The sequence below is a fragment of the Gallinula chloropus genome (assembly GCF_964237585.1).
Source record: "Gallinula chloropus genome assembly, chromosome: 3".
Taxonomy (NCBI): domain Eukaryota; kingdom Metazoa; phylum Chordata; class Aves; order Gruiformes; family Rallidae; genus Gallinula; species Gallinula chloropus.
Window position 1 is genome coordinate 116,750,108 of NC_140087.1, and position 23,212 is coordinate 116,773,319.

The window sequence follows — 23,212 nt, forward strand, 5'->3', positions numbered from 1 at the left end:
AGAGAATAAAAGGTGAGATAAGCTGCAGCTGCTTTAAGGAGAAGTCCTTACCACCCTATACATGCAGCAACAAAACTTTTCTGGGTCTGCTTCATGTTTAGAAGAAAAGCTTCATTTTTAACTAGTGCCATCAGGGCCGGGTCATAAAGACAAGTTCTGTTTTGTACATGAGTGTGTGGTGGTTAAAAGCCTTCAGCATAGCTCACAGTGCTCAAGAGCTGTTTAGGGTCAGAACAGTAACAGCAGGACACGCATGGCTACATCTACCTGCAGATGTACAGCTGAAGTGAGACACCTGGTGTGCACACAGCACTTGCACAGGGAAAGAACACCAGTCATTAACAACACACTGATCAGCCCACAGCCAGCCAAAAGCTTTATTCCAGTTTCTTCCATTGCTTTATAACACCAGATGCAAGACTTAAACCCAAGGCAATTATGTTCCCTTACAGAGAGAACAATCCTCCTCCCAAACAAAACAAACAAAAAGCCAACCAAAAAAGATACCCTCAACTTTCCACAGAAAAAAAAAAAGTGGCACTTAATATGTTTTCAAAAAGCAACTGTGTTGTGCAACACAGCAGCAGGCTATAAAGCAACTCAGAGGAAACCTTTGTTCAAGAACCACCCACACCAACAGCTAGATACAAGTTAGTGCAAGGAATGCCAGTTAAGAGGCTGATTAAGTAAAAAAGGCACAGCTGTAAGCAGCCAAGCTGACAAGAGCCACCCATAAGCACTACTCCTTCACAGAGGAGCACGGTAGTGACAGGCTCACTTAGGTAGGACAAACACTCAGTGCTTTGCTTGTATTCTTGTTGCTGTGAAAGTGTGTGCACAGGTACTTGTTCAGCTTCACACGGTGAACACGTCACTCGGTTTCACAGGAGTGTTGGAGGTCATGAGGATCTTTTGCTCAATCTGAATTGCAGCCCATTTCCTTTTCTACAGGGAATAAACACAGATTGGAGCCGTCAAGATGTTTAAATACATATAAATGCATTTATTTATAGTCACAGCTCTACAAGGCTTCAGACCAAGTGTCATCCAAGTACTGAACCCTATTAAGAAACTACACTTATACAAAGTTACTGTGTAAGGACAAAGTGGTTGAAAGAAAGAAGGAGCTGGAGCAAGTGAAGCAAGCAGTGCTGCCAGCTGTGAGTTAAGCCACCCCATCCTCCAGTGGGCTTAGCCCAAGCTATCTGCATCCTGAGGGTCAGGTACCTCCCACTCAGGCTGCCTTTCCAGTTGTACTGACATACTATTACCAGTTCAATGTCTGAAAACACAAGTGTTACCTCTACTTAAGCTTAGTTCAGTCTCTTATCAGCAATCACTGGCTGCACACAGGAACAAGTTGCCCAGAGACCGTTCTGGAGTTGCCATCCTTGGATAGATTCCAGATCTGAATGAAGACCCTGAGCAACCTGATCTATTCAGCTCCACTTTGAGTGCCTTCAAAGGTCCCTTTCAGTCAGAACTGCTTTATGACTCCATACATAGTAAAAATAGTATATAATCAGAAAGAACCTGTACTATTTTCTTTGATACATAGATGTTCACCAGTAAGACTTCAAAATTTTTAGGTAACAAAGGTTTCATGCAGTATAGACAAATTATCCTCACAACAAGATAGTATTATAATGAGTTTAGATTCATAAACCAAGATCAGTTAAAGGGTTGGGGCATTCAAATTGCAAGCTACAAGGCTTAGAGTCTGCCTAGCTGTCACTCACCCTGCCCTCAGAAGTGGTAGGAATAGCAGCATGCTGGTGGCCAGTGTCCAAAAACCTACCAAAATCTGTAACTTCAGCATGCCACCCCAGCTTCTCCAATCCACTCAGCTGAATAAACCAATACTGACTTGATTTCTAATCAAGACAGAGCAGCAGCTTTCATTGCACATATTCACCATTACACTGACAGTATGCAAGGTAACACTACTAAGAAAATGACAAGAATGTCAAGAGTAAATCCATAAGGTCAAAGAAGGTGTTTCAACTGCATTTTCCAGAATAAAACATTTTCTAGAAAATTAAAAAGCATCCAAACACCACATACACAACCTCTTTGGTATGTTTCAGGTAGTCTTACCTTGATCTAAGGACTCCTCTGGTAAGGCCTGCAAGTTTTCTGTTTCAGGGGTTACTGCCTAAACAAAAGGGGACTCTGTTAGGAAACTGGTACTTTGCCAAGAGTTTTCCACTGAGGCACCTCCTTTATTACTACATTATTTTTTACATCAGCACTGCTGGACTTGTATTTATGACGAGTTTCCTCCCCCTTATAACTCTCTACAGAAGTCTACCACCCACTTTTTTTCTTTGATACAAAAGCTGTACATGAAGAATGAACTGGAAATTCATTATCGTCCTCAGTAGCATGATGACAGGAGTGTTTAATATGTTGGTACTTCATGAAGATCACTGGTGAGAACCTTACTATTGTTTCCTGTTTACTTTGTAACAGAAGTATTGTTTGTGAATTACCAGTTACAAAGTCTATGAGCATGATCTGTCAAAAGACATCAGCATTGTTCTACAGCTCTTGATTAACTGTAGACCTCCAGTAACGTTTCTTCCTTCAAGCTGTTTTCATTAATCTATTCCCAGACAGTTCACAGTCCTCAGCTGACAGTTTCATATACAGTTTACATAAATTGTATCATTCACTTAATAAATTCACACACAGTTCTATAGTCTCCATAGAAAATCTATTAGGGAAGGAAGGAAGGACAACATGATGTCTTAAAGCAAAATACTGTGCTTCTAGCAGCTGGTAATGTGCAGATTTAGATCAGCTCTACTTTGCCTTTCTATTCTCATGGTGACACAGGAGGAATCACAGCTAAACTCAGAGCACCCTTTCTAAAGACAGACACTGTCTTCCCTAGCCCACATACAAAGCCATACCTCAGATGATCTGCGAGCCCAGTCAGGAATAGTGTTCCAGACATTCTCAGGATCCACAATCTCCTCATTGCCACTGGAGAGATTCAAGACCTGCACAGACAGGGACAAGTTGTGTTAAGCACAGCGGTGGATCCTGAGAATACAATCAGCACCTAAGACATTGCAGTAGGAAAAGAAAGTTGAGGACTCGCTGCCTGTGAGAAGGCTTTCAGTCTGGATCTTGCAAGGAAGAGCAAGTTATCCTCAGATAAAGCTGAATGTCACTACTGAATCTGCTTGAGGCTCTCCTGGGCTTCTCAGCCAAGTATGGCGGAAGGGGAAGTCTGAGAAACATCTACCAGATCAGAACCAGTGAGAAATAGATGAATAGGGCTATCACATCACTGACACTCACCTGAATACAGCTGAGGTTACCTTTGGGTATCTACGGAATCTACTAGCAAAAGAACCAGCTTCCATGATCTCAGGCATTTAATCTTCCAAAAAGTTACTTCTATGAAGTGATCTTTTGGATTTGTAACCTTAAATGACAATGTAAAGGCCCTTTTACGTGAGTATCATGCCCGTGCATATGTGGAGACACACACTCCCCCTGAACTGGAGGAAGACTTCTCATCCCACAGCTTGAACAGCAGCAGAACAAGGTAACCCATTAGATCATTAGATTATAATCTGTTGTTGAAGTTAACATTGATTAATTGATCAATTCAACAACTAATTCAATACACATTTTGCTGAAGAGGAACAGCTGCATATTCATTACTAGTTACAGTATAACTTAAGTTTCTTCCAGGGTCAGCCTTTGCAATACTAAGTCTTAAATTCTGTAATATAGTCAAAGTTCAGAGGAAGACCAAAGGACCAGATCTTAAAAATACAGAAAGAGTATTAAAACCATACTTACCCTGGTACCTTTTTCAGATACCTCCAAAATCTGAGCCTCACACCATTTTAGGGAGGTCCACACCACACATTTGGAACCAACTGCAAAGCCCTCCAGATTACAAGTATATTCACTGCATTCTACAAAGATGACAACATATCAGTGAAAAGGACAAAAAAACCCCACAGCCCAAACCACCTAAGACCCTCTGAAAAATTCTAATGCCTCAACTCCCACGCTCCCTTGCCCCTTCCAAACCACTTTTACTTAATAAATATTTGAAAAATTAAAAAACTCACCCCAGACAGTTTTGAAAATGAATTTCACGCTCAGAAATATATTTCCAATCATAAAATCATTAAACTCTCAAAGTAAGACTAGTGGCTCTTAGACAGTCACATTATCCATGAGATACCCCAAACCTATGCTGACTCCTTTACCCCATCAAAACATACTGACATTAACTTGTCAGGAATACAAGTTAAGTTTCTACAAGAGACATATTCTGAAGTCTGAATGTGCACAATGTTTTTTCTATCAAACTCCTTAAAATCAGATACTTTACCTGCACTGCAGCCAACTAAGTTCTCATTTTCCTTTTTTCCTACTTCTTCATGCCCAAGCTTGGAGCCTGAAGACTGAACACACGTATTTCCACATTCCTTGAATAAGTCAATCAAGTCTTGTTTCATCCACTCTTCCACAAGGCAGTCCTCTTCCTTCTGCCACTCCTTATCTTTCTCAACTTCAGTGTCACATGATTTTACAGTGCAAACCAGCCTCTGTTTCATAAAGTCCTTTGTAAGGAATGACAATAGACTTCCACTATTTGCAGAACATTGACGGGCAGCATGTTCCAACCCTAGTAAGTCCTCCTCCACATCTTCCTGAGATGGCTGCATAGCAGGCAGCACCAGTTCCAGGAGCTGCTCGGTTTCAGAGCCTAGCATGTGATGGGTCTTCAGATGCTGCTGTTTGTCAGGTCTACCACCAGATGAAGACCCAGGAGGAGGCTCATCTTCCATCCAATCTTTTTCTGTAGCTTCTGCTTTGTCAATTTCAGACAGATTCAATTCCAGGTTTGTTGCCTTCTCTCCCAAAGAAGGCTGAACATCACACGTGATCAGCTCTACTGTGTTCCCCCCATCACCAACTGAAGGCACTGAGTTCTCATCATTAAATGATAAGAGTTCAAGAAATTTCAGAATTGCCAACTCCTCTGTCCCCTCACTCACAACTGGCAGCTCAGCTAATTCCTGTTCCAACTCTCTCTCTCTTGCTTCACTGCCTAAAGCTGTCTGCATTTCAAGTGACACTGTTTCCAGAGCTTCCTTTTTTTCCTCAGCAAAGGAGGATTGAGCTGAAAATGCCTCTAGCTTCAGTAGGAGCTCTTTTAGATCATTATACATAGTAGAGCTTATTTCTAATTGATCCAGTTCTACTAAAGTCCCCATTTCATCACTGAGAGATGGCTGTTCCTGGAGTGCCGGTAATTCCTGCAGTTGTTGTTTGTTTCCTAGGAGAAGGCTGTCAGCTGAAGCACTGTCTGTCAGTTCTGCTTTCAGCTCAGCACCCTCCTGAAATGGTACTTCAGGTAACTCTTCTTCTGCAGCTTTCATTTGACTCCCCAAAATATCAGGACTGCAGCTTATCAATGGTTCTGGTAACATATGGTTATCACTCTCTCCTTCAGAGAGAGGTATGTCCTTATCACGGTTGCTCTGATGCTCAGCTGATTCACATCCATCAGCCTCCCCAGATGTACACTCAATAGCTTCCATTGACACATTTGCTTCTACAGCATTTAAGCACTCAGTTTTTACACCCAGGAGAGGCTCAGAACAAAGCAAAGCACTTTCACTTTCTTGTTGAGCTAATCCACAAACAGCAGGAGTTTCTCTTTCAAGGCAAAGACCCTTACAATTGTTTGAGGAGCTTTTTGCCTTTAAAGGGTTCTCAAGGTTTGAGCAAGCATTGTCATCAGTTCCCTTATTAGCCTTCCAAAAAGGCTTCATCTCTTCATTAATGTTCTTGCCAGAAGCTTCCAGCTTGACAAGAGACAGAGGAACCTTAGAAGCTTTATTTTCCTGAGTTTCTAATACTTCAAGTTGTACTAAGAGGTCTTTGGTCATATCATAAAATTTCTCTTTTGCTTCACTAAGCCATGAGCCCTCTGAGGACTTGAAACCTGACAGACAGCAAGCAAATGCTTGATTAGGAACTCTGAGCAATTCAGATGGAATTTGTCTGACCATCTCCAAGCTAACAGTTTCCTCACTTCCATAATCCACATGTCTAACAACTACGTGATCACCTTCTACACTGCTGACTTGAGCTCTGTAGAACTTCCCATCTTCACTGTATTTTGCTAGACAAACATGACAGCTTTTAAGACAAGATCTGCAATCTTTCAAAGACTTTAGTCCAAGGTTTTCTGCTTCCTGTATTTTTTCCTCTATGTAGTTCATGTCTTCTGCATTAGCACTTTGACTCCAGAAGTATTCTGGACCATCTGCCACTGATATATAAATTTTTATGGTCTGGCCTGCCTCTGGAAACTTCCACATAAATGATTCACAATCACATTCATTCTGTGCCTGAGGAGGCAAAGGCTCACACACAGTTATCATGTCACTGTTTTCTTTTCTGTCAAGCGTTTCTGTTGAACAAGATCTTTCCCCACTTTCAGGATTCTCATCAGCTAAATCCACTGCTATTAGACCTTGTTGGTCACTGAGAATAACTTCCCATTTTTCCTCAACCTTGCCTACAAATTCACATGTTAAAAGAACTTCTCTTGTTCTCTCAATGAAGCAAAGCACTGATTTCTCTGCCCAGTCTGCTGCTTTTTTGCATTTAAGGAAGCAGTGAATGCTTTTTGCTGGAATAGACAACAAGTCTTCTGGGAGTCTGTGTACTTGATCAACGTTAATTACCGAGGTATTACCATAATCAATGTATTGTACACTTAACAAGTGTTCAGAAGTCTTCTCTTTTACTACGGCTCGATACCAGAGGTTGTCTTCTGAATAAACAGCACTGATTAAGTCTCCTGCTTGGAAGAGCTGACCACAGGGGTCCTTCACCTGTGTCCCATTGTTTAAGCTTTCTGAAATGCTGTTAAGCTGAGCCTCATCACTTTTTAGCTGAACATAGAAATCAGAGGGATCGTTCACATGAGACACGTAGACTAACGCTTTAAGAGCTGGCACTATCTTCTGTTGCAGCAGATCAGATGCATTTTCAAGCGTTACACACCCACCTTCAGCATTAGATTTAATATCTGTCTTTGCATCTATCTTGACAGAGAGCTGAGACTCCACCTTTGCTTCATTTAACAGAAAAGCATCCTTCTTACTGCTAAGCATTTCATCAGATTCTAGTATCCCAGCTGCTAGATCTCCTTTCTCATCAGGCTGGAAAAGGTTCACACCATCTTTTCTAAAGTGCTTTTTGTTCTTCCCCTCACTTCTCTGGGCTTCAGGTCTGCAGCTTAATCTTTCAAGAGGCCTACCAGCATTTAACGGGGACTCTGCAATCTTGTTCCTCTCACTCACATCTGTATTTCCAGTGCACAAAGTTTCCTCTTCTGCAGGCCTACACAGTCCCATATCGTTTATTACGCCAAACTCTTCCTTCAGTTTTGCATTAATTTGGGTGTCACCATCAAATAACTCCATCAAGAGTTTACCATCAGATTCCTTTGCTACTACTATCGCTTTTAATTGCCTTTCTAGGGTGGCTTGCTTAAACCACGTTGTAGCTTCTTTAGAAACGTAAGACACATCAGATAAGGCACACTTTACGGCTTGCATTGGCAAAAGCAAGACATCATAAGCATCACGGGGTAAAAGCAGCAGATGCTCTTTCTCTATTGTCTCTGTGTTCCCAAAATCCACAAAGAAGACTTCCACGTTAGGTTTTGTTTTGGTAATTACTCCCCTGTACCAGTGATCATCAGTATACTTCGCTAGACACAGGTTCCTACACCTCTGTGAGGTCTCTAAGCTGGTCATCGTTTTACTGAGGTGACTGATGGTATCACTAAGCTGTGCTAAGACATCTGCACGTCTTTCAAGCTGGCAGTAAAACACCAACGGATCATCAACGTGTGTAATATAAACATCTTCCTCACTCCCGATTTTGATGTCATGCACAGAGTAATAGTAAGAGTGAAGCTGAATGGAGGATACTGGAGGCTTTTCAGGAGATAAAGGTCTGGCCACACCTCTCTCAGTCAGGAACTGAGAAGCTCTCTGGAAAGGGGTCATTAAATCTACAATGCTAAATATCTGTGAATTATCTATGGAAGCCAAGGCAAATACTGTACACTTCAGTTCAAAGCAAGATGAACTATTAACAAACTCCTGAAAAACCTGAATTGCTTCTTCATCCCAAGATAAAGGATCCTGCCCATTGGGCTGGATTAAGTTGTAAAGGCTGCACCTGAAAGCCTGAGCCTCTAACTGAAGGAAACGTTCATCAATTGAGCGGAGGTCTGTGAGAGAGACCAGTTCTCTGTTGCCATAGTCAACATACACAACTTCTACTTTATCTTTGGAAGGAGCTTTACTAATAATTAAAGCTCTGTACCATTTTTTGTCCTCTGAGTACCGGGCTAAACATACATAATTTGGCCAAACATGTGGGTGGGATGATTTTTTACAATACTCCTGAATGTCTGCCATTAAAACCTTGAGGTCAAGGCACCTGCTACTTAACTGACACCAAAAATGACCAGGACTTTCAATACATGACACGACAACACTAACTGTACTTCCCACTTCTGAGAGAGCTCCGTAAGAAGGGCATGGCTTCATTTTCACATAATCCTGTCTCCAAGAGATGGGCAGGTTTTCCCTGCCCTCAGACTTCTGAGCAGTAAGAGACTGGCTACTTTGAGAACTGTGAGTGGCAGCAACAAGACTTTCTCTGGCTATCACAGTGGCACAAGAATTAACTGCTCTATCACTGGTCTTTAAACCAATTTCTTCCCTGAGCTGCTTCTCTTCATTGATTTGCTTTTCCTCCCCAGCCCATGCTAGAGCAGAGGGCTGGCTCACAATCTTATCAGGTGATTTCTGGAGAGCCTCGGTTATTTCACATCTCTGGTATTCACCATACCCTCCGCTGGCCATGCGTTTACTTACACTTTTCTCTCCTAAATCGGACTGGTCAAAAATGTCAACCACATATTTGTCACCCTGCATACTCAAAAAATGAACCTTCAGTCCCTTGTTCAGTACCATCTCCCCAAAGGCAGACACAGATGAGTCATTCCAGCTCCCTCTCAGAGGGGAGACACCTGCCAAACAACACTTCAGAGCTAAAGCAGGTAGTTCCCCAAACCGAGGAAGCAGTTCCTTTACTGCACACCGATCTACAGTTTCCACATTGCCCCTGTCCACCAGATGTACTTCTACCTGGTCGTTCAGCACCCTGGTGATCACCGCACGATAAAAGACACCCTCAGACCCACTGGCACAACAAAGGGATCCAGGCTGTAGGTCCCACCCAGCGCTATCCAGCTTTGTGGCATGGGAGTAAAAATTCCACATGCTCTGCCTCAGCTGCGTGAAGAGCTGGCGATGCTCATGGAGCTGCAGCCAGAACTCAGATGGGTCCCGGAGGTGGGAGACCTGAGCATCATGGAACACGCCCAACTTCAGACGCAGACCAAATACAGGAGCAGAGGCCAGGTCTCTGTCCATGAAAGCAACGGGAAGTACTTCTGGTGGCAACTCCAGCTCTTCAGCTGTGGATTCTTCTACTTCCAGCTGCCCCTGAGCTTCAGTTTGGCTGACCTGCATACAGGTTCTCGTCGAACAGCACGCCTGCACCCCAAAAAGACTGTTCAGATTGACCCCATTTTCCCCATACAGGTTCACGTAATAGAGATGCTCAGAGGTGTTAAAGGCTTCGATGTGAGCACTCACTCCTTTGCCTAGCACCAACGCTTTCAGCTCATCTACATGCACTGGGGACCAGCCAGAACCCCTAGCTGAAACACCCTGAAGAGCACACGGGTAAGTCACCACAGGCATACGAAAGCACTCGACGGGCAAATGGCGCAGGTTAGCCCTGGGCACTGTCTCCTTCCTGCCGTAGTCCACAAAGACAACTAGAGCCACTTCCTGGTCCTGCTCCCCCTCAAAAATCTCTAGCAGAACTGCACGGTACCACTGGCCATCTATGCTATGGGCAGCACAGGGTGAGCCCACCTTGAGCAACAAATCTGGCTCCCACCGGTCGTAAGCATGGCTCATGGTATCAGAAAGGCACCTGATCTCCTGAGAGAGGCTCTGCAACTGGCAGTAAATGTGGTGTGGGTCAGAGACATGGGTCACTATAACAGGCTCTGTCACACCCAACTGAAGCTTCGGGTAAAAGTAGTCCATGGATGGTAACACAGGCTGATGCGACAGCAAAACATGGAGAAGCTGTGACACTGTAGAACTTACAGGGGAACATGCTGGAGGCTGCAGCATGGTCCGGCTCCTAGAGGGGTCGTAATTTAGGCAGCGTCTGAGCACCTGGAGGAACCAGCTGGGAGCAACCTGCCTGGCCAAACCCAGGTGATGCATCTGGGCTGTGAGCTGGGGCAGCGCCAGCACTACGAGCTGCGGCGTCATCACCTCCTGCACCACACCACACACCTCCTTGCTGTGCAGGTGGCTGAGGAACTCCATCGCTTCCACAGTCCAGGTGGAGACAGGGGCATCCCTGCAGGCTGTCATACTGGGGCCTCCGGACGGCATGACATCAGCCACGATGCAGCCCAGCACCTCGGGGGGCTGCTGGAACAGCTCCTTGCGGCCCCGCGCCAGGTAATAGGCGGATGTGACCACCGTGCAGCCCTCATCGAGCAGGAACACACGGTAGTCCTGGCCGCGGCAACTCACCACGCAGCAGCGGTACCACAGCCCGACCATCTCCACCAGGGCCAGCTCCCCGGTGCGCAGCTCCGCGCCACCGGCCACCAGCCCCGAGGGGCCGGGGTTCGCTGCCAGGCGCGGGCCCACCGCCGCCTGGATCTCGCGGCGGAGGCGGACGTAGTCGGCACTGCGCTCCCCCAGCAGCCCCCATAGCCGCACGACGGGCACCTCGGGGCGCAGGCCCACGGCGCAGACCCGCAGGGTCACGGCGGCGCCGGGGACGAGCATCCCCGGCCCGCGGCTCATCCCTCCGCCGACGGGGCGAAGCCAAATGGCCGCCGCTGCCGCCCCGGCTTCATACAGCACGCGCGCCGCCCACGTGACCCCCAGGATCCGTTAAGCGGTTGCCCCCAGTGGAAGAGTCCATTTACATCCCGGGGGGGGTGTGGGGTGGGGAGCAGTAGCGGGCTAAGATATCGGGCCGCCCCTGGTAAACGGAGACGGCTCGGCGGCACCACAGAAAAGAGGGCTATCGCCGGGGCACGCTGGAGCCGCAGAGCTCAGCCCGGAGACCGCTACACATGCCCCCACCCGCCACCGAGCGCTCCCCGGAGCGACCAAAGAGGGCGTGAGGAGACCCCTCCGAGCCCGCTTAGCATCCGTTGGGCAGAGCCGGCTGTCGGGGCGGGGCGTGCGCACAGGCCTTGGAGACTATTGGCTAGCGCAGTGTGAGGGCGGGGTGGGGCGCTCGGGAGGGCGGTGGCTCGTAAGGGTCCGAGCGCGGTGCGAGGTCGTTACCCGCCGGCGGACCGCGACCGCGACCCTGACCGTGACCGCGACCGCGATCGCCCACCGCTCTCCCCGGCCTCGCCGCAGCCAGCGGCACAGCGTCCCACAGAGCGCAGGGCCTCCCCGCCGCTGCCAGCGAGGCTCCTGCCGCCAGACTGCCTGAGGCTTCTTCAGCGCCTGAGGCACAGGCCGCCCTCAGCCTGTCACCGTCTCGCCAGCGCCCGAGCCAGAACACCGGCCTCCGCCGCGTCCCGGCTGGCTCAGCGCTCTGCAGCGCGGGGAGGATGACTGAGGGGCAGCAGCGTCCGCAGCTGGCCTGCCTATGGACGAGGCAGCCGTAGGCAAGCGCTTCCTCTGAGGCCTCGGGCAGCAGCAGCGAATGTGGGGGCCTCGTGTGGCGGCCCCCTGGAGATAGCCCCGGCTGGCACACCGCTCATTCTCATCTCTTCAGCTCTGCAAGCCGGTGGTCTTCCCCTGGCCTTGCCCTCCTTTTCCCAGGCAGACCTCTGAAGCCTTGATGGGGCTGCCTTCCAGCCCTTAGGGACAGTGGTCAGAAGTGGAGGTGTAAGGGAGAGGCCCAGGACTTAGGTGGGCCCTTCTTAGGCCACAGGAGAGTCCAGCCAAAGAACCTCAGTGCCATCCTTGGGCTAATTCTTAGCTTCAGAAACTGAAGCTGGTAGGCAAATAAAGATCCAAGTGCTTCATGGGGTAAAAACTTAGGCATGAAAACACAGGAATTACAAAACACTAAGAAGTACTGCAGAAAGTGGCAGGTTTTCCTGTTCAAATTATTTATTTTAAAATACAAAATAGTAGAAATCAGCACTGTTAATGTATCTCTTGTAGTGTTTCACATGCAAACAAAACCAAAATGCTTTATTAAAGCAGTTGTTCGCTATAAGACTTTTAAAATTTATTTTTTTTAGAGTCAACAGATCAGGTCTTTCTGCAAATCCATCATCAGGGTTATCTGAGTGATGGGAATGCAGGCAGGACCACTCAGGATGTAGCTAAAGAACCAGCTTTGACTGTTGGTTTCTAATTGCTGGTGATGGCGTGCAGGAAGGAAAGCACTCAAGATTAGTTTCTCAGTCTGACAACTAGAAAAACAATTAGAAAAATAACAGTATTTGTGAACAAAGCCTTCTGACCCCCTAATAATTATGAGATTAATTTTTATGCAGGCTGCTATCACACAGACACAAATGTGTGCAGCCCTGACAGATCTACAACACAATAAAAAAAGAGCCAAGAAGACACCCAAATTGTATTGAATCAGATGGCACATTGAAGATACCAGCTGCAAAGACTAGTCTAGAAGAAATGCTATTTACTGGAAGAACTAAATCTTGCACAGTCATTTCATTACTAGATACTGCTAAATCAAAGCCAGCTTTGTTTTGTCTACATTACGATTGCCTATATACTGCATTTTAACCTCCTAGTTGCCAAAGGTAAGCCTAGTGACAAACAGCAGCAGTTCCCTTTCCCATTAAATATGGAAACCTTTAGATTTAAAAGAAGAAAAGAAATCACTCAAACTTCCTGTTTCCTGGAGAGAACATTGTGTTTTCACCGAGATTTGAAATGGGCAGAGTGTGTATTTCCATGGAACAGTGGTACCTTGCTGACTCTGCTGTGTCAGCACTGGGACTCTCAAAGGTCCCAGTGGACCAACTCAGTCCTGTGGACAGCATGTGTGTCATGAGTCTTCCAGGAGGGACAGAGCGAACTAGGATTTTGATTTCCTGCATACAGGACTGCATTGCAACTCAAATGGTTGAGTGAAGGGGTCAGGCAGTCCCTGGGAAGCAAGAGGAACAGACCCCTTTCCATCTTCTGTGCAAAACAAATTGGAAATCAGTTAAACTGCTTTGATGTTTTTCAGTTCCTACCAGTAGAGGCCTGGTTTGCTGAGGCATCTAACTAACGAGAGGTAGTTCTTTGTGTGTGTGCAAATGTGGTAACAGCAAAAATTCCCAAATAATTTTATACCCTGCTTAGCCACAGAACATGTTCAGTGCTGCATTGTTCAACCTGCTCTTAACGACAGCCACCATCTCCACTATCAAACAAGCAATCCCCATTATATTCTACTTCCAAGGTAGATCTTTTTTCTTTCTTACCTCTGTTTATTGTTTGAGAAAGATGCTGACTGCCAGTTGAAGGATTATTGTGGCAATTTTGTCCTGTGGAAAACCTAAATTTCATATAGCAGTCTGACAAGCAGTCATGGCTGCTCCTAACCAGTGAGAACTGAATTTGGGGCAGAAACCCATACATGTGATCCTACTGCCAATCTCCTAAATGAATTAGTTCCCTGTGCAGTTGGGATCCTTGTGGAATGAGAATTCAGTTGTCTGATCCTGCTTTGTTTTGTGGATACTGAAGTGGTTTCACGGTTTTAAAAAGAACGAACTCCACAAATCCTTCTGATTTGTTCATAGGTAAGCCAGAACACCAGTGACCAAGGAGCCTGTGAAAGAAAACACTGAAGTTAGAGGCTTCAAAACAAAGTGACCCAGTAAATAAACCCATGGGATTAATCTTGGGCTGGAGGGCAAACAGAGAGCAGCTGAGGGAACTGGAAGTGTTCAGTCCGGAGAAGAGGACGCTGAGGGGAGACCTTATCACTGCCTACAATTACCTGAAAGGAGGGTGTAGAGAGGTGGGTGTTGGTCTCTTCACCCAAGTGACAGGTGATAGGACAAGGGGAAATGGCCTCAAGCTGCACCAGGGCAGGTTCAGATTAGACATTAGGAAAAAATTCCTCACCAAAAGGGTTATGGGGCATTGGGACAGGCTGCCCAGGGAGGGGGTGGAGTCACTGACCCTGTATGTGTTTAAAAGATAGGTAGATGAGGTGCTCAGGGATATGGTTTAGCAGAGGAAAAGTACAGTTGGACTCGATGAGCTTAAAGGTCTTTTCCAACCTTGTGATTCTGTGTAACTGCTGCCTGGCTCAACTGCACATATGTGATGGCCCAGCAACATGCAGGAAGAACCCACCAGCCTGCATATAAGACAGGCAAAAGTAAGACCTGGGATGGAGGAGTAATTAAGCAATTCTGGGATCAGGAGAGAAGGAGGCATGAAAGTACAGTGGGTGAAAAGGGAATCTGGGGTTGGGAGTATGAAGGAAGAAGGGAACAACAGAGAGTTTGGGGAAAGGAGAAAGGGAGCCTTTTTATTATAAAAAGCATTAAAAAGCCCAAGGAAAATCACCAGCAATTAAACAGGAGAGCATTTTCCCAATTAAAGAGCTGCAAGAGGCAATGTGGGGGAAGTGACACTGCATGCTTTTATGTCATCCACTACATTCAGCTATGCCAACTGCGATGAAATCAGTGGAGACACACAGTTTAGGGAAGATGTTGATGCAGAAGGAACTCTACATTTTAGTGCCTCATTGTTCAACTGTCTTGTGAAGAGAGTTAAAAGTCACTCACCATTCTCATCCAGGTTGGTAAAAAGCCTTTGTATAGAGACATAAACCCTTCACCCTGTACAGTTTGAATCAGGCAGTCCATGGAAGACTTATACAGCAGACCTCTAGCAGTGTGCAAGGAGAACAAACAGTGTTAGGATTATAAATACACAATTTTAAAAAACCCCACACCTCCTGGAGAAATAATCTGTATCCGATAAATTTGTATAAGTGAGAGATCTTTTGTAAGCTCACCAGAGTCTAACCAGAACCGAAATCCACTGGAGTAACTGGGTGTGTTGGCTATCACAACATCCCCTCCCCCAGACATTTACTAAATCAGCCAAGTAATCATCAAAAAGACAAAGAGAGAATTACAAACTTAGTGCTTTGTTCCCAGTGAAATCAATGAGACTCAGGGTTTCAATTTTCTACTGAAAAGTCAGTCTCCAGAGTGTCCATACCTTCCCTGCTTATCTCTGGGCTGGTTCATTATCCGGGTTTTGACCACATCAGCAGGAGTTCCCAGAACAGCAGCCACCAGGCCAGAGCAGCAACTGTCAACAGCAGCAGATACTGAACAGGAAACTAGGATTTGTCACGACAACCTAAGCATTATGATTCCAGTTCTAGTACAATTAATATATCAAAAGTTACAAAATCATGAGTAATGCCTTGTAAAGTAACATAAACTTGACCTGGGAGGAAGATTGCTAGTATTGCTCCTGCTCACATGTCCTCCCAGTGCCAGCTGCCTTCAGCTCCATATACAGTCCTGAGGCAGGGATAAAGGACCCACAATAGGTGCTTTATGATATTGCATATATAAAGCAGATTTCTTCATAATTTAAGGGAGTAAAAAAAGGTTCTGTGGGGCTTCTATTGCTCATTCTTAATGTCTGCTAAAATTAAAACTGGAATAGATAAACCAGTAGAAAATCTAGTAAAGAGAGATTTCCTGTGCTCTCCCAGGTGAGAGCTGAGGTGTTTTAAATACATCGTCATGGCACTTCTAGTGAGGAGATTTTTATAACAATGGTTGCATCATGTCTTTTGTGTCCTTTGTTCATGACATCCTCTCAGAAAAAAAACACAACAAACTATACAGTTGCATTTTATCAGCAGTATCACGACCAAAGACTCAAGGCTTCTGCTGGCACAGAGAGGGCATGCACATCAAGGCAGTGAGGCTGGAGATGCTCCAAGGCAGAAAAAGGGTAATCAGGGAATACGGCACCTGGCAATACTGTGAGTCACACTGTTGTCCTCAAGTGGTGTGTTCAGAAGCAGAAAGTGTTTCACTGAGTCATATGTGGTCAGATCTTTAAAGAGGATAATGAGAAAAAACAGTGCTGTCAGGAGTAACAGTGTCTGTGCTGTTCCCTGAATCACAGAATCCCAGAATGGTTGGGTTGGAAGGGACCTCTGGAGATCATCCAGTCCAATCCCCTGCCAGAGCAGGATCACCCAGAGGAGATTGCACAGGACAGCATCCAGGTGGGCTTTGAATGTCTCCAGAGAAGGAGACTCCACAACCATTCTGGGCAGCCTGTCCCAGCGCTCTGCCACCCTCACAGTAGAGAAGTTCCTCTTCATGTTTAGGTGGTACTTCCTAAAGTAGGAAGTTTAGGTGGTTTATGCCCATTGCCTCTTGTCCTTGTTCATTACTGACTGACATAGGACAGAGGCTTGGAAAGACCTAAATTTCCAGTGCTAGCATGGCATGCTTTCCTGAAGATTTCAGTGGAACCTGGCTGCCTTCATTGGCTCGGCTCTGCTCACCTTGCTTGAGCACCAGAGAGCTGGGTCGTGGCTGCTGAGGGCCTTGCTCTGTTGGTCCCTTCAGATCCCAGCTCACCATCCCTCAGGCTTAAGCACAAACTATTATTTTTAAGCAACTTGATTTCCACAGGAACAAAATGCTCATGGCAGAAGTCACTGGCATTGTGCTTCAAACAAGTCCCCCATGTAGATAACCAAGAGACCAGGAGAGACGCTGACCTCTCCTTTCTTAAAGCTCTGATGTGGCCTTAAGCACAGCAGACCAAGTTGTCAGATTTACCTCCCATATTCACCAGGGCAGCCCTCTGGACATTTGGCACCCATCCAGCCCAAAGCCCCCGTATTCCTCCTTCTGAAAGGATCTTCATAAACGCATGGTGCACCCCTTGAAACCTGAAAATGATCCGCAATCAGTAAGGAGAGAGACCAGCTATGGGGCAGTCTTTGCACATTCCATTGCTTCTCTGCACCAGGCTCTCACACAGGAAAGGCAGTTTGTGTCTGCAAGGATCTGGCCCTCCAGATGCATTTTTCAATGCATTTTTTGATCCATCTTTTGACCCTCATGCCACTATATTTTAACAAACATACCAGTTTCCCTGCTAAGCAGCAATTGGGTCACTAATAATAGGCAATCCTTTGATCCCACAGCTGGATTGCAATAATAAATGTACAAGACACCAAAAGATGCCGGGCGTTTTGGATGCAAAGAGCAGCATGTCCTGGTATCTGCAGGAGGGTCTCGAGCCCTGCTGTCTGCAGGTGGCACAGCCCTTTCCTGTGCCTGTTCATCTTACACAAGCCATTTTCCTCATCCTTAATTCTATCTTCTCTTCTTCAGAAGGCATTCTTCCCTCCTCCCCACAGAGTACTGGCATGGGTACGCTGCACAAGTAGGATGGGCGAAGGTTTGTGGTCTCTGGGACCAATACCTCAGAACAAGGAAAGTGAGAATAAATGGACTAAGGAGAAAGTCTTGGACCTCCCAGAGCCGTCATGTGCCACCCAGGCATGGCTCTTACCTGAAAGGGCTCCAAGCAGCTGGGGAGACAGGGTGGCAGAAAACAGAGAAAACCAAACCCCCAACCAACGAGTAATCAATAAGAGGGAAAAAAGTACCAGCTTCAAGAAGAACTAACCGTAATGGCTTTCCTTCTAACTTCCTTTTTCCTTCCATCTGCATTTGCACCTTCACCAGATCAGTCGGGCTGGCGAAAAACTGTCCGATGGCACCTGCAGACATGCCTCCAACTACAGCTTTCCTGCCAAACAGGCAAAGAAAGCGTGCTGCAGAAACACTGCGGGTCTTCACAAATCACAGTGCTCAGGCTGAAGAGTTCAGCAGCACAACTCAGGTGAAACGAGTCTAAAGGGTTATTAAGTTAAGGTGGTAATTGTGGCAAGTGGTAATCAGTAATATTTCTGTGCATTTTAAGAAAGAGTTAAAACTCATCTGGGAAAAAAAATTGTTATACATCACCAAGATGTTCTGCTTCCTCTGCAGGTTACATTGTGCTCCTTGCTTACGGTTTGAAGACAGGGAGGCAAAGTACACAGGTAAGGGATTGTGCTTCATGTATTATAACAGCTGAAGGCCAATCTGAAACTCTAAGCTGATCGATAATATATAAAATGTTTCTTTGTCACCCATTCCTACTACATGAGTTGTGTTAATTTTCTGGTTCTACTCATTTCAATAGAACCAAGATTCAGTGTTATCCCTTGTTCCCCCTTCCCACAGCATCAGGCCTGACAAGTGTGTTATCTGTATGAGATTTTATAAATCCCATCTCAAAACCAGTTGCATTTTGGATCCAAGATTTGCTTTTGGAGTAAAATACTTGACTGGATATGATGCTTTATATGGTTATAAAAGTACATGTTTTGACAATAAGGATTTCACTATTAGAAATTCCCAATTTTTGCAAAACTTCTAGAAAAATCTGCTTCATTCCCCACAGGCAGAGTCAGTTCTGTGGATATATACTGCTCATGTCAAAAAAGGTACCGAGTGAGATTCAACTGTTGCAAAACAAAGACTATGGGTGTGCATTTATAGGGGTCACTTGTCTCCTTGGGAAGGATGCACAGATAAAAAACAGGACCAAACTAGTGTCTTTTCCTTCACAATCTGCCTCTTCAGTAACCAGAAAATTTCCATCTCTTGAGCTAAAATACTCCACCAGAATGAGCAAACCTGCCTATTCTTTTAGTAATCCAATGCCATATTAGTTTGTTGCCCAGGGAGCATGGCAAGCAGCAAAACAGCAAAGCGTTGCCATACCGCTGCTGTACAACATGTAGCAGGACCCATCCCTCCAGCAGCTGGAAGTCTGTAGTGTACCACCCTTCACTTCTTTTCTGCAAAGCTCCAGAGGGTATGTGACACATCCATCGTGCCGTGGAAAAGTGTCCTGACCCCTCGCAGAGCTCATCCAGCTCTCGGGTGACCTCAGAGCGGAACAGGGCTGGTGTTGGGTTTGTGCAGCTGCTCCTGGCAGAGCCCTCATGCAGAGCTGTATAGTCAGCCACAAAGTGCCTGTGCTTCCCAACATGCCCTGCCCGTGCAGAAATGAGAGAGCTGCTGCTACATCACAGATGTCATGTCATGGTAAAGCTGCCCTACCTCCACACTCCTCACCGCTAGTTCCTGCCAGCCGAGGAGAGCTGTGCCTGTCGGTGTGGTTTATCGTGTTTCTCCAACTGTTTAGTAGAGCATCCATATTGGAGTAATCATAGTCCCAGTTAAACCTCTGGGAAACTTATTTCAGTATTTCTTAACCCTGTTCCCAGCTGCATAAAAAGATGCTGCCCTGAAACTAAAACCAGAAAGTCCCTATCAGTGCTTAACCCCCTACTTTATATTTACCCTCTTTATAGCAGGCAAGTCATAAGGAAAAGACAGCTTTTAGGGCTGCAGGACTCCTACAGTCAGGGCAATCCCCAAACAGGTGAAAGCATAAATACGCAGCGTTACCAGAAAGGAAAACTTTCATCCTCAGCCCTGCCGAGCACGGAGTCACGGAGATGTTCGTACGCGACCATCCGAACGCCAGAGTACACTGTGGAAAACAAAAGCAGGAGACAGTTCTTGGGTCTGCAATTTCTGGAGGTCAGGCTGTGATAGAAAGGTCAAGAGATTGGTTGGAAAGCACTCCAGAGCTCACCTGGGAGAGCTGGCCACTGCTTTCATGTTCGTGATCTAGTTGGGGAAGGCACGGGGCTGCCTGGTAGCAACCCCAGAGCCAGAACTTTTCAGCATCAGAGAATCTCACTGGCTGAGCTGTACCTCTGCCAGGAGGCAGCATGGGTTATGTGCACATGCTCAGAAAATGTGACCACATTGCTTCCCTCTCAGCTGATGCCAAGCACAAAACCTCCCACAAATGCTTTTGAGGTTTGTTGCTGTCCCAGCATTTCCAAGTAAAACACAGAGAGCTGTTACATGTGGCCCAAGAGCTAATGGCATTACTTCATCCTACCACTTGCAGCCTTATCTTTTTTTCCCGACCATCCCCACTTCCCTCAAATTTAAGATATTTATTGCTGTAAGGACTCTGCCTGCTTGTGCTGAAGACCTTCTGGCAAAGATGACAGGGAAATTATATTTTGTTTTCCCAGAAGCTGAAATAAAGCTGTGAATGAATAGGCAAGAGAGGGAAGTGATAGTATTGAGCCAGAATATCCCATAGACTTCAAAGTGGGACTGTGGAGTAGACTGAAGAAGTCCTCTCAGACATATCTGAAGTACAAGAAGGTATGTCATGCTCACTCCCAAAGGCTGTTGGCCACTGAAGGCCAGACCAGACTCGCCCCATCCCAAGCAGATAATCACAGAATCACAGAATCATAGGCGTTGGAAGGACCCTCCAGAGATCATCGGGTCCAACCCCCCCTGCCAAAGCAGGCTCCCTAGGACAGGTCACACCTGTTAGAGTCCAGATGGGGCTGGAATATCTCCAGAGATGGAGACTCCACCACCTCCCTGGGCAGCCTGTCCCAGGGCTCTGTCACCCTCACTGTGACAAAGTTTTTCCACATGTTGGTACGGAACTTCCTGTGCTCCAACTTGCAGCCATTGCCCCTTGTCCTGTCTCCACAGACCACTGAAAAGGGGCTGGCTAATTCCCCCTGCATTCCATGCTTAAGATACTTATAGACATTAATTAGGTCCCCCCCTTAGTCTTCTCAAGACTGAACAGTCCCAGCTTATTCAGCCTCTCCTCATAGGGGAGATGCACCAGGCCCTTAATCATCTTCATAGCCCTTCTTTGGACTCTCACCAGGAGATCCCTGTCCTTTTTATACCAGGGAGCCCAGAACTGGACACAATACTCCAGGTGGGGCCTGACCAGGGCAAATAATCACCTATGTGGCGGTAGACAGCTGGCGTGGCTCCTTGCCAGAGCTTTCGTAAGCCCTCCTCTTGCACGATGCCAGCTGCGGTGCGCACCATGCCACGGTAAGGGACCGCCTGGCTGGTGGCAGCTTCACCTTGGACCTGCAGCCGAGTTTTCGTGAGATCCAGGGGAAATGTCACTGGAGAAAAAGAGCATGGAACAAGCATGACTACAGGAGCAGCAGCAGGGAGACCTACCACGCTGGTAACATCTACACCACAAAGCCCCTTGCCAGGTGGCTAAACATAGCTCTGGCAACACTTAACCAAAACACACATTCACAGATTCACAGATTCATAGGGGTTGGAAGGGACCTCTGGAGATCATCTGCTCCAACCCCCTTGCTAGAGCAGGATCACCCAGAGCAGGTTGCACAGGACGGCATCCAGGTGGCTTTTCAATCTCTCCAGAGGAGGAGACTCCACAACCTCTCTGGGCAAATACCAAGCCTTTCTCCCTTATTTCTTTGTGCAGATTTGTTATTCATTATGTGTACTTTCTGAGAGGCTCTGGATTAAAAACCCTGCTCCAGTTACTCCCCCTATTTAAGATCAATCAAATCTCTTCTCGAGCATGTGGCCTTTCCAATTCCTCCCAGCATAACTTGTGTGGCAACACACATTACAGTCAGGAACAGCCCCACAGTGGCCATCATGATGCAGGCATCCATGCAGGGGAGCATCTGTCCTACAAACCACCCTAGCACATGCTGCTTTTCTGATGCAGACACAAAAATTATGTCTAGCCTGTTATTTCCCTCACTGAAATAACCGGTGGCCAAATAAGGTGCTCCACCTCCATCTCAACTTTCCAGGACTGCTCCTGAAACAGTGAAGGTAAGTATTTACTGTCCTTAATTTCACTTCCAGGCCGGGAGCATCTCACTGGGTGAGGGACCTTCCCTGCCTGTCTCAGGCAGCGAGCTCCCACCCAGGAGCAGCGGTTGTCTTTGGTTCCAAACCTCCATGAAACACCATGTGACAGCGTCCTTCCCGAGGAGGATCGGGAGGTGCAGGGGAATGCAGTCACCCCTCAAAGCCTCAGTGGATTGACAATCTATTTGTGCATGTTTGATATTGTTGATTAAAGATTAGCAAAGATCATGAAGTTAAACATTGTTAGAACAATAGACTAGGGCGTAAGAGCCCGTAGAAATCACGTATAGTATGATGAGAAATATTCCCAGGAAATTACTGATCACAAAGCAGTGCTACACAGATGCCTGGGTCCTCCTTTCCCACATTTCAGCAAGCAGTTTACTGCACTCCATTCTTACAGACATCTCCACTGTAACCAGAAACCTAAGATTTGATTTTTCCTTGGTTAACCTGTATTAACTTCAAAGAGCAAATTCCTGAGGAAGTCAGGCCCTTGCTCCTAACTCAGGCAGCAGATCTTCCCGCCTCTTTAGCTTTCTTCCAGGCACCCAGCAAGCACAAAGCTTAAATCCCTCTCGGAAGCAAAGATTTTGACCTGTACAAACCCCTCCCTCCAGCCATGGTCAGGTGGCATAAAACGCTTGCAAGGCTTAAATCAGTCACGATGAGCAGCGTGGAACAAACAGATTTGCTGGAGCAAACCCGAGGAACGAGGTATCCATGGGGCTGAAGTTTCCCCTTTCCTTCCCCCCGCCCTCCCCAAGTAAATCTTGACCCCCTTCCCTCTCGGAAAACCACGGTGAGTTGTACCTAGTTCTGCCACAGCCGCTGCACAGGCTGACAGAGCGAATTTGCTGGCTCGGGGCCATCTCTCTGGCAGAGGCAAGCTCTTCTCTTCTTCAGCAGGTGACATCTAGTGTCTAACATGAAACAAGGCTCAACCAGCCACCCTGCGAGGCTCTGGAGCAAAAGCAGACCCTAGCTCAGCTCCGTTCTGGGTCTTTTCGGAGACAAACTGCTGAAGGTCATGTTTCTCCAGCGCCAGCACCAGGAACCGCAGCAGCCCAAGTACCTCCTGCAGAGCTGCAAGGTCCTTGTGCAGTGACACAAGAGACTCCTGCACAGCAGTCTCCTGGGAAATGTAGTCTGTCACCGATGCTGCCCTCTGCCACCAAGCCGTCAGTGCAGGTACTGTCACACGAACAATTTTCCCCATTATCTGCATTAAAAATAATCATTAACGAGACCTCAGGATTACGAGAC

General features: G+C 46.6%; 2 protein-coding genes across 2 annotated transcripts; both read right to left on the reverse strand.

Moving 5' to 3' along the window:
- Positions 1 to 369: 369 nt before the first annotated feature.
- On the reverse strand, positions 370 to 10,979 carry TDRD6 (tudor domain containing 6; the record flags this gene model as incomplete). Its single annotated transcript, XM_084262190.1, has 5 exons — positions 370 to 945; positions 2,098 to 2,155; positions 2,916 to 3,005; positions 3,820 to 3,938; positions 4,364 to 10,979. The coding sequence occupies 5 exons, from the start codon at positions 10,977 to 10,979 to the stop codon at positions 917 to 919; spliced, it is 6,912 nt and encodes a 2,303-aa protein (XP_084118316.1). The 3' UTR covers positions 370 to 916.
- Positions 10,980 to 13,810: 2,831 nt separating this feature from the next.
- On the reverse strand, positions 13,811 to 22,862 carry SLC25A27 (solute carrier family 25 member 27; the record flags this gene model as incomplete). The annotated part of the gene is made up of 9 exons (XM_084261560.1): positions 13,811 to 13,938; positions 14,912 to 15,014; positions 15,354 to 15,446; positions 16,127 to 16,211; positions 16,952 to 17,064; positions 17,811 to 17,933; positions 19,649 to 19,733; positions 21,040 to 21,210; positions 22,760 to 22,862. 9 exons carry the CDS (start codon positions 22,860 to 22,862, stop codon positions 13,867 to 13,869), a joined length of 948 nt encoding a protein of 315 aa, XP_084117686.1. The 3' UTR covers positions 13,811 to 13,866.
- Positions 22,863 to 23,212: the final 350 nt, after the last annotated feature.